The sequence below is a fragment of the Myxine glutinosa genome, chromosome 5 (genome assembly GCF_964187855.1).
Source record: "Myxine glutinosa chromosome 5, kmMyxGlut1.1, whole genome shotgun sequence".
NCBI classification, from domain to species: domain Eukaryota; kingdom Metazoa; phylum Chordata; class Myxini; order Myxiniformes; family Myxinidae; genus Myxine; species Myxine glutinosa.
In genome coordinates, this window is record NC_136265.1 from 110,705,293 (window position 1) to 110,720,733 (window position 15,441).

General features: G+C 41.8%; 1 protein-coding gene across 4 annotated transcripts in view; it reads right to left on the minus strand.

The window, feature by feature from the left end:
• Positions 1 to 15,441, minus strand: part of TPP2 (tripeptidyl peptidase 2) — a 201,391-nt gene that overhangs the window by 168,209 nt on the left and 17,741 nt on the right. For 3 of the 4 annotated variants that reach the window (XM_078778530.1, XM_078778531.1, XM_078778533.1), the window contains exons 4-5: positions 8,224 to 8,337; positions 4,794 to 4,918 (exon numbers count right to left, since the gene is read on the minus strand). In XM_078778530.1, coding sequence (XP_078634656.1) covers positions 4,794 to 4,918; positions 8,224 to 8,337 — 239 coding nt within the window. The remainder of the gene's footprint in view (positions 1 to 4,793; positions 4,919 to 8,223; positions 8,338 to 15,441) is intronic. The other variant, XM_078778532.1, reaches the window with a different exon arrangement.

Consider the following 15,441-nt stretch of genomic DNA (forward strand, 5'->3'; position numbering starts at 1 on the left):
GAAGATCGATCTCGCTTGGAGCCGCTAGCCTGCATTGGACGCACGGTGCTTTTCCTGCTGTGGGACCTCGTGGTGCTTGGAGTGGTGCTTGTGCTTGGAGCGGTGCTCGGTGCTGTGGTGCTGGAGCGAGGGACCTGGTGGGTCCATCGGGGCCGAACGGAGCCGTGTTTGACGGTGGACAACACAAGACGAGGGACAGATAAGGCCGCACGCACCATTTTACACACCACGACGAGACAATTCTTTTCGTAATTCATCCTCCTTTGTTCGTTTCTGAGTCCGGTGTGTGGGATCCCAATTTAGTTACATTATTTGATTATCGTCGCGTTTCTCTATCCCGATTCTTATTTCAATAAACCCTTGTATTATTTTCCATTCCTTTAAAATCTTGTTTGCCGTTTGAGTTCGTTCGCCTTCCACAGGTACGCGCTTTGACCGCAGCTTCCATTTCCTTCTTCCGCCTGCACGACCATTGTAAAATCCGTATTGGTTGTTGCCTCCGAATAAATCCGTTTCGGCCTATCCGCGGTCTCTGGTGTTAACCGGAGTCGCACGACAATATGCCAAGGTTATTTATTTTGACAATTTACATGTGGTTTACCAATTAAGAGGAGATCCTCAGCTTTCCATTGATACCTTCCATGCATCATTGCTGTCACACATGACCGATTACATGTTCATTGAAAATGACAAGTTCAAATCGCATTTTTACAAGTTTGGCTAATCGATGCAAGTCAGGATAATTGGTGCAAAATGAACGTCAGATGTGAACTTTTCTCAGGAATGATTGGCCTTTATGCGCCCGCACCTTCAACATGTCCACCTCCCCTTTCAACACAAAGCTCACAGCGGCGGAGCATGCCCTGAACTGCTCGTCTCACCATAGCCGGGTCATTGCGCAAAGCATCCACTTCATGTCGAATACGGCCCTGCAATTCGTCAAGATCACGGGGAGGAGTTACGAACACCTTGTTCTTTAAATGTCCCCAAAGGAAATAATCACATGGTGTGAGGTCAGGTGATCTTGGCGGCCATTCCACTGCATGGTTGAGGGCGATGACTCGGTCTCCAAAGAGTTCCCTCAGTCGATCTCGGACAGCGATAAGACGATGTTCTGTGGCGCCGTCTTGGGCCCACCAAAGATATCTGAAAACACCACGAACCTGTCGCTCAAAGTTCTCCTCCAGCTGCGGTAAAAATTCATCATTGATCATCTGCAGATACCTGTTACCATTGACATTCCTTTGAAAGAAAAATGGTCCAATCACCTGACCACTTCCAAAGTCCCAACCAAACAGTCCACTTTTGTCGATTCATGTTGGTGTCAAAATGATGATGTCATCGCGACTAAGCTTCTGTGCTGTGACCTCGCGCTTCTCTTCGACCTGTGGATTCCGCTGTGGTTCTTCAACTCGGATATCGACATGGACATCGTGTTTCTTCTGCTGCTCGCAGTGACACTCCATGCTGGGCAGACTACGGACGGCGGGGATTGGACAAGAAACGAAAAATTATCAACAACCACAGAAACTTTAATCGGCACCAGTGAGAGGATCTCAATAAACCCGAACAACAGCGCGATCCAATCCGCTACGTGACTGCACTATGATTGAATTATTTCTCTTGGTTGTCGTGATCCTCATCCCCAGCGTCGCTTTCATCATCCTGACTATTTTCGGCGTGTTCAAGATGCATGCACAAGTTGATGATCCCAATGAATTGATGGAGCTGATGACGGAGATTCCTTTATACGAGAGTATACAACTTGGTGATCACCCCAATGAGGTGCATGTGGAGGTTGTTCAAACATCGGCTGCAGACGAGCACGGAAAAGGTGAGGAGCCGAGCAGGAAAGGTGTTCAGAAGGTGATGCAGAACGGTCCTGATGGACAGGTGAACCGACATGTCACTGCAGTTTCACCCAGGCCATAATTCCTGTGCTGAGGTCATAACCTCCAACGTGCTGCTTCAGTTTGGAGTTTTATTGTTTGCCAAGGTGCTGGGAGAAAACAATATCTTAAAAAGGAGTATAGAAAATATGGAGGTGCCCAGAAAACCATGTTTCTACAATGGATGGAGCAAGAGGAGTTTTTACCATTAACCTCCTACCATACCCTGTCTTTTATAACTTCAATGTTCATGTTTGTACATCCGTCGAATGTTCCCTTCTACCACTTTGAGCCCCTGTATAGTTTCACTCTTCCATGAATCTCGACCTTGTACTAAAATATATATTTTAAAACCTTCTACATTCTAGCGATATGATTGGTCTCTCCAGCCAAAATATCTCTTGCTGCAAAATCTCAATCTCCAAATATACTGATTTAGTGCAACGATGTGGATTATTAATTAAGACGTTGCCCATTTCAAACATTAAAAGGTGTTGAAGAAGAGTATTATGCTGCTTATAGTTAAATTTCTATCATGATTATCATGTTATATCAATGATTGATTTATCAATGATTATCATGATTATCAATTAGTTATCATGCAATAAAGCCTGGTGTTGGCTTAGTGGTTAGGGTGCCGGCTTGGAATCCTAGGATCCTGGGTTCAAATCCCGGTCGATCGCTGAATTAACGCCAGGGGGGTTGACTCAGCCTGTCATCCTTCCAAGGTCGGCAAATTGAGTACCAGCTTGCTGGGATGAATGATCACGGTGTGTACCCCGATTGAGAATAGGTACACCGTATCCCTGTGCATCGTAAGAGCGTGACCAAGGGTTGGCGTCAGGAAGGGCATCCGGCCATAAAAACATTGCCTCAAACAGGGAACCATGATTGTCATGGGGCCCGCAAGGCTAACCCCCGCTCTAGCGGGGAAAATGGCCTTAAAACGATCATTCATTCATTCATTCATTCATGTTGGTGTCAAAATTAAATTCCGGGGGTGTCCTGCCGGTGCATATTCAAGAACATTATGGGTATTGACCTTGCCGTCCATTGCGAAAGCAGCTTCGTCGCTGATAACGAGATACCGCAGGAAATTGACATCTGCTTCGCAACATGCTATCAACCATCCGGCAAGCACCAGCCTCCTGGCAAAATCCCCTGGCATAAGTTGATGCCGGATGTGAATCCGATATGGATGTTGGTGGAGGTCCAGTCTTGTGATTTGGTTGAATGTTGCCGAAGGCAATCCCGTCCCATTTAGTCTTGCGCTGGTATCCCTAGAATGCTTCAAAACTTGCTGCCTTACTGCTGCAATGTTCATTTCTGATCACCCAGTGCACCTCCTACCAGAATTCCCCTTGTTGCGGTTGAGGCTAGTGCCATGCTCTTGGTATTTTCTAACATTCGCCCAGATGGTTTTGGCTGCTGGAGGCTCCCGTTCTGGGAAACGTTCCCTGAACGCATCACGAGTTCGCTGCAAACTTCCAGTTTGGTGAAAGGTTGTAACCGCGAAGGTCCGCTGTTCAGTCGTAAGTTGAACCATCTTTTCAATGACTCAGACTGTCTCTAAACCCATACACTGTAGGCCCATCTTAAACAAAGGATGACGCAACCGACGATTACCAGACCAGCTTAACAATTTCACACAATCACCTTGGCAGTCGACAAGTAATGCGTCCATTTCAAACTGTCTTGCACCGATTAGGCAAACTTGTAAAAATGCGATTTAAACTTGTCATTTTCAATGAACATGTACTCGGTCATGTGTGACAGCAATGATGCATGAACATCAAAGACATCAATGGAAAGCTGAGGATCTCCTCATATATGGTAAACCACATGTAAATTGTCAAACTAAATAACCTTTGCATATTAACCCCTTGAATTTGGATTACCTTTTTTTTGATACGCACGGTGTGTGTGTGTGTGTGTGTGTGTGTGTGTGTGTGTGTGTGTGTGTGTGTGTGTGTGTGTGTGTGTGTGCGCGCACACGATGGATCAGCACGTCACTGCGTCCTTGGACGACTCCTCAGCACCATCCCGACACACACCACTGTGTGTGCTACGGAATTGAGGTGCTTTTACGGCGGCCGGAATGCAAATTCTGCCACCAACCTCCTTGAGAGAAGACCCAGTAACCTGGTACTCATTTCGCCGACCTCGGAAGGATGACAGGCTGAGTCAACCCCACCTGGTATTCATTCAACACATGAACAGGATTCAAACTCAGGACCTTAGGATCCCAAGCCCACCACCCTAACCATTAGGCCAACACCAAGTATAATCATACTAACGTAATCACAGACTAAACAAACTAACAAAAAAAATACTGAAAATACTGATTACCTCCTCAGACCCCAATTTTTTAATGCCTTGAACAAACATTGGTACATCATGGGTGATGAAGGTTGTGGTGAAGTTGCATTGAAATTGTGTGTGTGTAGTTTCAGAGAAAAGGGCAAATACCTACTTTTCGGGGGCAACCCCCAGTAAACCCCTCAGAGCCCGATTTTTTAAAATGCCGTGAACAAACTTTGGTACACCACAGGGTTGTGGTCAGGTTTCATCGAAATTGTGTGTTGTTTCTGAGAAGAAAGCAAATTCCTATTTTGGGATCAACCTGGATCCATTTTGACCATGGTAAACGACGTAGACCCCAATTTTGTTAATGCCGTAAACAAACTTTAGTCACAACACAACAAATATCATTTGTGCCAAATTTGGTCACAATCCCATCAGCGGTTTTGGAGAAGAAGTTGCAAGCGTTTAAGGACTGACAGGTGGACGACATGCCATCACTTAAGCTCCCCGGAACTTCATTCCAGGTGAGCTAAAAATAGGCGGGGTGAAAGAAACCATACTACTATTGATACAGACATCAATATGTTTAACGAGCCTCACTTCCAGGTTCTCCCGTCATTCCAAACGACACAGTCATAGACCGGACCAGGATCGCTGAACTTCTTTTCCAGGGAGTTCAGAAGGTCTACCCGACACTGCTGTTCTTCTCCAAGGATTTTCTCTTCCTGCACAATAAAACATGAAGCTCCCTTTTGCTCGGAAATAAAACAAATAAGAAAAATGTAGAACAAGTACACATACATTCAAAGTACACCGCCCCATGCCAAATAATTAAATATCCAACAGCGCGGCATTGCCGAGGCGCCGGCAGTGCAGCTAATAGAGATTGCATTGGGAGGGAGAGGTGTACAATAATTGATTGATTAATTGTATAATTAAAATCAATAAAAGATTATCACAAAATATTTTCTTAATCAATTGGCTAATAGCATAACTAAACCACTAGTGCTTCATCCGAAGATGTATCTTTTAAAAATTTAATTAAAGAAGTCATTAATAATAAAATTAAATAATTAATTGATTAACCAATAAATAATTAATCGATTCAATGATTAATCAATAAACCAAAAATATCCTTGAAAGCCACATCACTTGGTCACTGTCATGTCCAAATATTAGCTTCCCAGCTCAAAAGGTGCCTGAGATATTGGCCAAATAAGAAAGAAAATAAATAAATGATTAATAATGAACAAAAAAAAAAAAAAATCATTAAAAATTTAAATCATTATTCGGTCATAGAACAAATAAACCACCACCATTTCATCAGAAACTGTAACTGGGGAAAATTTTTTTTTAGTAATTAATCGAATAATTAAATAATTAATCGATTAATTGAATGAAAATGAATGAATGATCGTTTTAAGGCCATTTTCCCTGCTAGAGCGGGGGTTAGCCTTGCGGGCCCCATGACAATCATGGTTCCCTGTTTGAGGCAATGTTTTTATGGCCGGATGCCCTTCCTGACGCCAACCCTCGGTCACACTCTTACGATGCGCAGGGATACGGGGTACCTATTCTAAATCGGGGTACACACCGGGATCATTCATCCCAGCAAGCTGGTACTCAATTTGCCGACCTCGGAAGGATGACAGGCTGAGTCAACCCCCCTGGCGTTAATTCAGCGATCGACCGGGATTCGAACCCAGGATCCCAGGATCCCGAGCCGGCACCCTAACCGCTAAGCCAACACCAGGCTTAGTGTTCCTTGATTCCAACTTGGTGTTCCAAGAACTTGATTCAACAACTTAATTCCTTGGTGTTCCAACCACCTGTTCCTTGATTAATTGATTAATTAATAAATCAAAAATAGCCTTTGCAGCCAAATCACCTGGTCATTGGCATGTCCAAATATCAGCCCCCTTCGGTGCCCGGCAATGACGTTATGCAGCGCCTGGAGATGGCATAGGAAAGGAGTGGTGTCCAACAAACACCCTATTGTTCTTACAAAAAATATTTTCCAGACTTTGCCTCCTGTTCCTTGAGCACACGCAACGTACTCCCTACTGCAAAGAAATCCGAATGATAATTTTGAAGGAATTCTGTATGATAGTTCAGACAATTATTTTCATAATGATAATGAGGTCACTTTGCCTCCTGTTCCGAGTGCACATGATTACCCGATAAATATTTTGGGTCCAAGAAAATTCATAGAAGTGTTGATCATCTTCTACTATAAACGTGTGTGTGTGTGTGTGTGTGTGTGTGTGTGTGTGTGTCAGTGTGTGTGTGTGTCAGTGTGTGTGTGTGTGTGTGTGTGTGTCAGTGTGTGTGTGTGTGTCAGTGTGTGTGTGTCAGTGTGTGAGTGTCAGTGTGTGTGTGTCAGTGTGTGTGTGTCAGTGTGTGTGTGTCAGTGTGTGTGTGTCAGTGTGTGAGTGTCAGTGTGTGAGTGTCAGTGTGTGAGTGTCAGTGTGTGAGTGTCAGTGTGTGAGTGTGTCAGTAGTGTCAGTAGTGTGTGTGTCTGTGTGTCTGTGTGTCTGTGTGTCTGTGTGTGTCTGTGTGTGTGTGTGTCTGTGTGTGTGTGTCTGTGTGTGTGTGTCTGTGTGTGTGTGTCTGTGTGTGTGTGTCTGTGTGTGTCTGTGTGTGTGTCTGTGTGTGTGTCTGTGTGTGTGTGTCTGTGTGTGTGTGTCTGTGTGTGTGTGTCTGTGTGTGTGTGTCTGTGTGTGTGTGTGTGTCTGTGTGTGTGTGTCTGTGTGAGAAATACTTTTTGTGTATTTATTACGTGCGTCTATTAATTAATTACGTACCTTTTAACCCTTAAGACTGCTGAGACCCCTTCGACCTTGGAAGACCCTTTAATACTTGAGAACCAAAATTCCCCGAGGACCCAAAAGTCCGAGGATCCAAATGACCCAAAAGTCCTTCATGATCAAAAAGACCCAAAAGAACCCAATGACCCAAAAAGTCCTTCATGACCCAAAAGATGCAAAAGTCCCAAAGGACCCAAAAAGTCCATGATGACCCAAAATACCCAGATGACCAAAAAGTCCTTAATAACACAAAAGATGCAAAAATCCCCAAGGACCAAAAAAGACCTTGATGACCCAAAAGACCCCAAGGACACAAAAAGTCCTTGATGACCCAAAAGTCCAAGAGGACCCAAAAGTCTTTAATGACCCAAAAGATGCAAAAGTCCCCAAGGACCCAAAAAGTCATTGATGAGCCAAAAGTCAGAGGACCCAAAAGACCCAAGAGTCCAAGGACCCAAAAGACCCAAAAGTCCCCAAGGACCCCAAAAGACCCAGATGATCGAAAATCCTTAATGACACAAAAGTCCCCAAGAACCCAAAAAGTATTTGACCCAAAATGACCTGAGGACCCAAAAGACCCAAGAGTCCCCAATAACCCAAAAAGTCCTTGATGACCCAAAAGTCCCCAAGGACCCAAAAGACCCAGATGACCAAAAGGTCCTTAATGACCCAAAAGTCCAAGAGGACCCAAAAGACCCAGATGACCCAAAAGTCTCAAAGGACCTAAAAAGTCCTTGATGACCCAAAAGTCCTTAATTACCCAAAAGACCCAAAAGTCCCTGGTGACCCAGAGGACCCAAAAGACCCATCTGAGCCTGGCAGGCAGGTATTCTAATGGAGCGTGAAGACCAATGAAAATTTGGTACAACGGACAAGCCTCCTATTCCGTCATCAGTCGACATGAATACCTGGTAAATTAAAATATTGATTACATTAAACAAAACACCATTTTCATGATTTCATGAAAATATTCTCCCGAGTCAATAAAATGTTCTATTTTGAATCTTGTTTTCCTCGTCATCTTGCAATTTGTATCAGTTACAAATCATTGCATCATTTCATGCTCACGCTACATTGTTCATCATTAACTCTGGAAATTGCAAGTTAAGCAGGTAATAGAGATTTTGTCCCTTCTTCGCAGCAGTATCCCATATCCATGCACAAGACATGAAGGGGAACTAGCCATTGAGCCAATCCAAAGTTGACAGATGAGCCCTAATTGCCTGTGAAAGAGACTTCGTTCCACTGTGGCTGTTCGTATGCTCCTCGACGGCCCGGCGGGCGTCAGCCACTGCAACTCGCTGGGGGATGTCCCACAGCTGTTCCTTGCGTCCTTTCTGCAGAAAGTAAACTGTTATGCTGGATTTCCTTTCATTACAAAACTCTGCATTTGAAACACTTGAACTAACAAAGCAATTTCGCATTCTTAAATATATATTTTTAACGACATGGTATTCATAGAATAATTCCCCTGCACAGTAAACTTGGCATGAGCCAACTCTTCTGTTTTTGTACACCGCACCTTTCCTATGCCATCTCCAGGCAGGCATTGCAAAACGTCATTTCCGGGCACCGAAGGGGGCTCGGCAGTGACGCACGCTGAAAGGGAGTACTCAGTTTTCACTCTGGTTTTGTTTGTTTGTTTTCTTGTTTTCTTTCTTTCTTGTTTGTTTGTCCGGGCGATATCTCAGCCATCCTTTGAGCGAGGAAGCTGAAATTTTGGCACAGTAGTGAGCAAGTCCTTTGTCAAAAACAGTATTTTTTGTTTTTTGAATAATCAATTAATTGAGGAGTTATTTAATTAATCAAATTTCCTTTCTCTTCTGACCATTAACTCAGGCACCTTTTGAGTTAGGAAGCTGATATTTGGACATGCCAATGACCAGGTGATTTGGCTGCAAAGGCTATTTTTGATTTAATAATTAATCAACTAATCAATAATCGATTAATTATTTAATTATTCGATTAATGACGAATTTTTTTATTTTTTTTTTAGTTACAGATTCTGAAGAAATGGTGGTGGTTAATGTGTTCTGTGACCGAATTGATTAATAATTTAATTTTTCATGATTATTATTTATTTATTTTCATTATTAATCATTTATTTATTTTCTTTCTCATTTGGCCAATATCTCAGGCACCTTTTGAGCTCGGAAGCTAATATTTGGACATGACAGTGACCAAGTGATGTGGCTATCAAGGATATTTTTGATTTATCGATTAATCATTTAATCGATTAATTATTTGTTGATTAATCGATTAATTATTTATTGATTAATCAATTAATTATTTAATTTTTTATTAATGAGTTATTTAATTAAATTTCTGGAAGATACATCTTCGGATGAAGCACTAGTGGTTTAGTTATGCCATTAGCCAATTGATTAAGAAAATATTTTGTGATAATCTTTTATTGATTTTAATTATACAATTAATCAATCAATTAGCGTACACCTCTCCCTTCCAATGCAGCCTCGATGAGCTGCACTGCGGTATTGCCGGGCGCCCTTGGCGCCCCAGCAATGCCTCGCTGTAGGATATTTAATTATTTGGCATGGGGGCGGTGTACTATGAATGTATCTGTACTTGTTAATCATTTATTTATTTTCTTTCTCATTTGGCCAATATCTCAGGCACCTTTTGAGCTCGGAAGCTAATATTTGGACATGAGTGACCAAGTGATGTGGCTATCAAGGATATTTTTAATTTATTTATTCATCAATTAATCAATTAATTATTCGATTAATTACGAAAAAAAAAAAAATTCAGTTACAGATTCTGATGAAATGGTGGTGGTTTATGTGTTCTGTGACCGAATTGATTAATAATTTAATTTTTTCATGATTATTATTTATTTATTTTCATTATTAATCATTTATTTATTTTCTTTCTCATTTGGCCAATATCTCAGGCACCTTTTGAGCTGGGAAGCTAATATGTGGACATGACAGTGACCAAGTGATGTGGCTATCAAGGATATTTTTGATTTATTGATGAATCATTTAATCGATTAATTATTTATTGATTAATCGATTAATTATTTATTGATTAATCAATTAATTATTTATTAATGACGTATTTAATTAAATTTCTAAAAGATACATCTTCGGATGAAGCACTAGTGGTTTAGTTATGCTATGAGCCAATTGATTTAAAAAATATTTTGTGATAATCTTTTATTGATTTTAATTATACAATTAATCAATCAATTAGTAAACACCTCTCCCTCCCAATGCAGCCTCCATGAGCTGCACTGCGGTATTGCCGGGCGCCAGAGGTGCCCCGGCAATGCCGCGCTGTAGAATATTTAATTATTTGGCATGGGGGCGGTGTACTTTGAATGTATGTGTGAATGTATTTCATTGTACTTGTTTGTACTTGAATGTACTTGTTTGTACTTTGTACTTGAATGTAAATGAATGTACTTGTTTGTTTTCTTGTTTTCTTGTTTGTTTGTCCGGGCGATATATCAGCCATCCTTTGAGCTAGGAAGCTGAAATTTCGGCACAATAGTGAGAAAGTCCTTGGTCAAAAACGATATTTTTTGTTGTTTGATTAATCAATTAATTGAGGAGTTATTTAATTATTAGCGATTAATTAAGTACTTATTTAATTAATCAAATTTCCTTTCTCTTCTGACCATTAACTCAGGCACCTTTTGAGGTAGGAAGCTGATATTTGGACATGCCAATGACCAGGTGATTTGGCTGCAAAGGCTCTTTTTGATCGATTAATTAATCAATTAATCGATTAATTATTTAATTATTCGATTAATGACTAAAAAAATTTATTTTTTTTAAGTTACAGATTCTGATGAAATGGTGGTGGTTTATGTGTTCTATGACCGAATTGATTAATAATTTAATTTTTAATGAGTATTATTCATTTATTTTCATTATTAATCATTCATTTACTTTCTTTCTCATTTGGCCAATATCTCAGGCACCTTTTGAGCTCGGAAGCTAACATTTGGACATGAGTGACCAAGTGATGTGGCTATCAAGGATATTTTTGATTTATTGATTAATCAATTAATCGATTAATTATTTAATTATTCGATTAATTACTAAAAAAAAAAAAAAAAAATCAGTTACAGATTCTGATGAAATGGTGGCGGTTTATGTGTTCTGTGACCGAATTGATTAATAATTTAATTTTTTCATGATTATTATTTATTTATTTTCATTATTAATCATTTATTTATTTTCTTTCTCATTTGGCCAATCTCTCAGGCACCTTTTGAGCTGGGAAGCTAATATTTGGACATGACAGTGACCAAATGATGTGGCTCTCAAGGATATTTTTGATTTATTGATTAATCATTTAATCGATTAATCGATTAATTATTTATTGATTAATCAATTAGTTATTTAATTTTTTTATTAATGACATTTAATTAAATTTCGAAAAGATACATCTTCGGATGAAGCACTTGTGGTTTTGTTATGCTATTAGCCAATAGATTAAGAAAATACAACAACACAACAACATGCATTTTAAGGCCATTTTCCCTGCTGGAGCGGGGGTTCGCCTTGCGGTCCCCATGACAATCTTCTCCATTTTGCCCTATTTTCTGCATCTCTCCTTGTTAGCCCCCTTGCCCGCATTTCTTCTTCCACCATCTTAAGCCAAGTCTTTCTCGGTCTTCCCCGTCCTCTACTTCCTTCTACATTCATTTCCATCACTCTTCTCAACCAGTCACTTTCATCCTTCCTCAACACATCACCAAACCATCTCAACCTGTTCCTCTTCACAGCATCAATCACAGGCTCTATTCCCATCATCTTTTGCAATTCATCATTTGTCTTCCTCTCTCTCAACGATACTCCACACATCCACCGAACCATTCACATTTCCACCTTTTCCAGCCTTCGTTGCTGCTCTACATTCATGACCCATGTCTCGCTCCCATAAATCATAACACTTCTCACACATGCAGCATACACCTTTCCCTTCAGCTTCAACGACACTCCCCTCCTCATCAGCATGCCACTCAGTTCCCGAAACTTCTTCCATGCACATCTCACTCCAGCAACCGTTGCCGAGTCTGATCCACCTTCTCCATTCAGCATGTCTCCGAGGTAGCAAAATGTTTTCACACCTTCCAGCTTCACGCCATCTCCAAGATACAACTCAACATTTCCTCCATCTGCAGCTCCCTCTGTGCACACCTGACATTTGAATGTAGCTGCCACACTGGTTAATGACCCTCTCAGAACGCTACATTTTTGATGAACCCACTCAGCACACATTGTACATTGAATAGAGTTCACTCCGACACCCTTCCTGCACACAGCACACGGCCACTTCCCAGTTCATTCCACCTCACCACATGCTTTACCACTTGCCATCACCTTCGTCTTTCCTATATTCACCTTCAGACCTTTTGTCTCCATACATTCCTTCCACTAGTTCATCTTTTCCTTCAGTCCATCCATACTTTCCGCAATCAACACCAGATCATCTGCATACAACAACTCCCACGGTAAACCCTCCTTTACGTTCTGAGCCAGCACCTCCATCACAGCTACAAATAGTAGTGGACCTAGTACCGACCCCTGATGCACTCCCACCTTCACCTCAAACTCACCACTGTTCCCGTCCTTCGTCCTTACAGCTGTGCGCGCTCTTTTGTACATTGCCATCACTACTCTGATCAACCATTCCTCCACTTCTCACTTCCTCAATGCCCATGTCAATACTTCGGTGGAACCCTATCTAATGCTTTCTCCAGATCAACAAACCCAAGAAACAACTTCTTCCTCTTCTCCATGTACTTCTCCTGCAACTGCCTCACAATAAACAGCGCGTCTGTCGTTCCTCTTCCTGGCATAAATCCAAACTGCATTTCGTCAATCTTCACCTTCTTCCTTATCCTCCTCTCCAACACCCTTTCCAATACCTTCATTCCATGCTCCAATAACTTTATCGCTCGGTACGAGCCACAATCCAGAGGGTCACCTTTCCCCTTGTATAGAGGGACGAGGGTACTCAGTTCCCAATCCACTGGAATGCGGCCTTCTTTCACCACCAGATTACAGATCTCTGTCATTCTCTTCACACCCCAACTTCCTGTTGCCTTCAACATATCTCCCACAACTCCCGTCGGCCCTCCCGCTTTTCTACTCTTCATTGCTTTTATCGCTTCCTCAACTTCCTTCTCAGTTATCTTCTCTGCCGGTCCTAAAACTGGGTTACTCTCTATGTTGCCATCCCATTAATTCCCTGTATTCAACAGCATTTCCATATATCTTTTCCATCTTCCTTTAATTCCATCTGGGTCCACAACGATTTGTCCCACTTCATCCTTCAAGCAACTCACCCCCATCACGTCACACCTCTCTTTCGCTATCTGTTTGCAATCCTGAATACCGCTCTCTGACCCTCTTCCAAATCCAAGCGTTCTCCGAACATTTTCCGACATGCCTCCTGCGCCTTTGCTGCCTCTTTCTTTGCAGCCTTCTTGGCTGCCATATAACTTTCATGCTCTGCTTTTTCTGCTCCCGTACCCTTCGCCTTCTGCCACTCCTTGAACTTCTTCCTCTTCTCGTCAATCCTCTTTCCAACTTCATCATCCCACCACCATGTTTGAGTGCCTCGGTGGTCCTTTTGTCCATCCACATACCTCACCAACGGCTCCCAACAGACTATCTTTCATTGACATCCAACCACGTTCAAGCTCAACCACATCATCCTCTACCCGACTCAGCCTCTCTTTTAATGCCTCCCTTACTGTCACCTCTTTCAACCTCCACACCTTCATTCTCGGTTGGTACTTCACCCGCCGAGCTCTCCTCGCACCTTTCACACTTATGTCGCAGACAACCAAGTGGTGCTGTGAAACAGCCTCCTCCCCCGGGATCACCTTTGTGTCCTGGAGGTGCCTCCTATCTCGCCTACGCACCATCGCCTGACGTGTATGTAACAAGCTTATTATCCCCTTTCTGGAACTGAGTATTACAAATCAACAAATCAGCTCCATCAGCAAACTCCAAAATCCTTTCACCTTCTCCATTTCTCACACCATATCCGTAACCCCCATGAACTCCCTCAAAACCGTCCATACTCCTTCCCACATGTCCATTTAGGTCTCCTCGTACCACAACAACTTCCTCATCTTTCACGTTTTCCATCAGCTTCTCTATCGCACACCAGAACTTGTCCTTCTCTTCATCGCTCCGACCAACCTGCGGAGCATATCCTGAGATGACGTTCACCAAGAGCTTTCCAATCATCATTTTCACCATCATCAACCTATCACTCACTCCAGTCACACTCACCACACTGTCTACAAACTCCTCAGAAAACAGGACACCAACACCATTCACGCCCTCCGGGCACCCTTGACACACAAACTTGTATTTCTGTCCCTGCCTACCCTTCACCATTCTCACACCACTTCCCTTCCATCTCGTCTCTTGCACACAACATATGTCCACTCTTCTTCTGACCAATACTTCCACCACTTCTCCTGATGTCCCTGTCATTGTCCCGACATTCCATGTCCCAAACCTCGGAAACCTATCTCCACTTCGGGCTGTACCCTGCCCATATGTAGTTGTAATTGTCATGGTTCTCTTTTTGAGGCAATGTTTTTATGGCCGGATGCCCTTCCTGACGCCAACCCTCTTTGTCGCCTCTTACGACAGGCAGGGATACGGTGTACCTATTCTAACCAGGGTACACACCGGGAAATTGATTAAGAAAATATTTTGTGATAATCTTTTATTGATTTTAATTATACAATTAATCAATCAATTAGTGTACACCTCTACCTCCCAATGCAGGCTCAATGAGCTGCACTGTGGTATTGCCGGGCGCCAGAGGCGCCCCGGCAATGCCGCGCTGTAGGATATTTAATTATTTGGCATGGGTGCGGTGTACTTTGAATGTATCTGTACTTGTTTGTTTGTTTGTCCGGGAGATATCTCAGCCATCCTTTGAGCTAGGCAGCTGAAATTTTGGCACAAAAGTGAGCAAGTACTTTGTCAAAAACGGTATTTTTTGTTGTTTGATAAATCAATTAATTGAGGAGTTATTTAATTATTTGCGATTAATTAAGTACTTATTTAATTAATCAAATTTCCTTTCTCTTCTGACCATTAACTCGGGCAGCTTTTGAGTTAGGAAGCTGATATTTGGACATGCCAATGACCAAGTGATTTGGCTGCAAAGGCTATTTTTGATTTATTAATTAATCAATTAATTATTAAATTATTCAATTAATTACAAAAAAAAATAATAAAAAATTCAGTTAGATTCTCATGAAATGGTGGTGGTTTGTGTTCTGTGACCGAATTGATTAATAATTTAATTTTTTAATGATTATTATTTATTTATTTTCATTATTAATCATTTATTTATTTTAAGTTAGATTCTGATGAAATGGTGGTGGTTTATGTGTTCTCTGACCGAATTGATTAATAATTTACTTTTTTAAT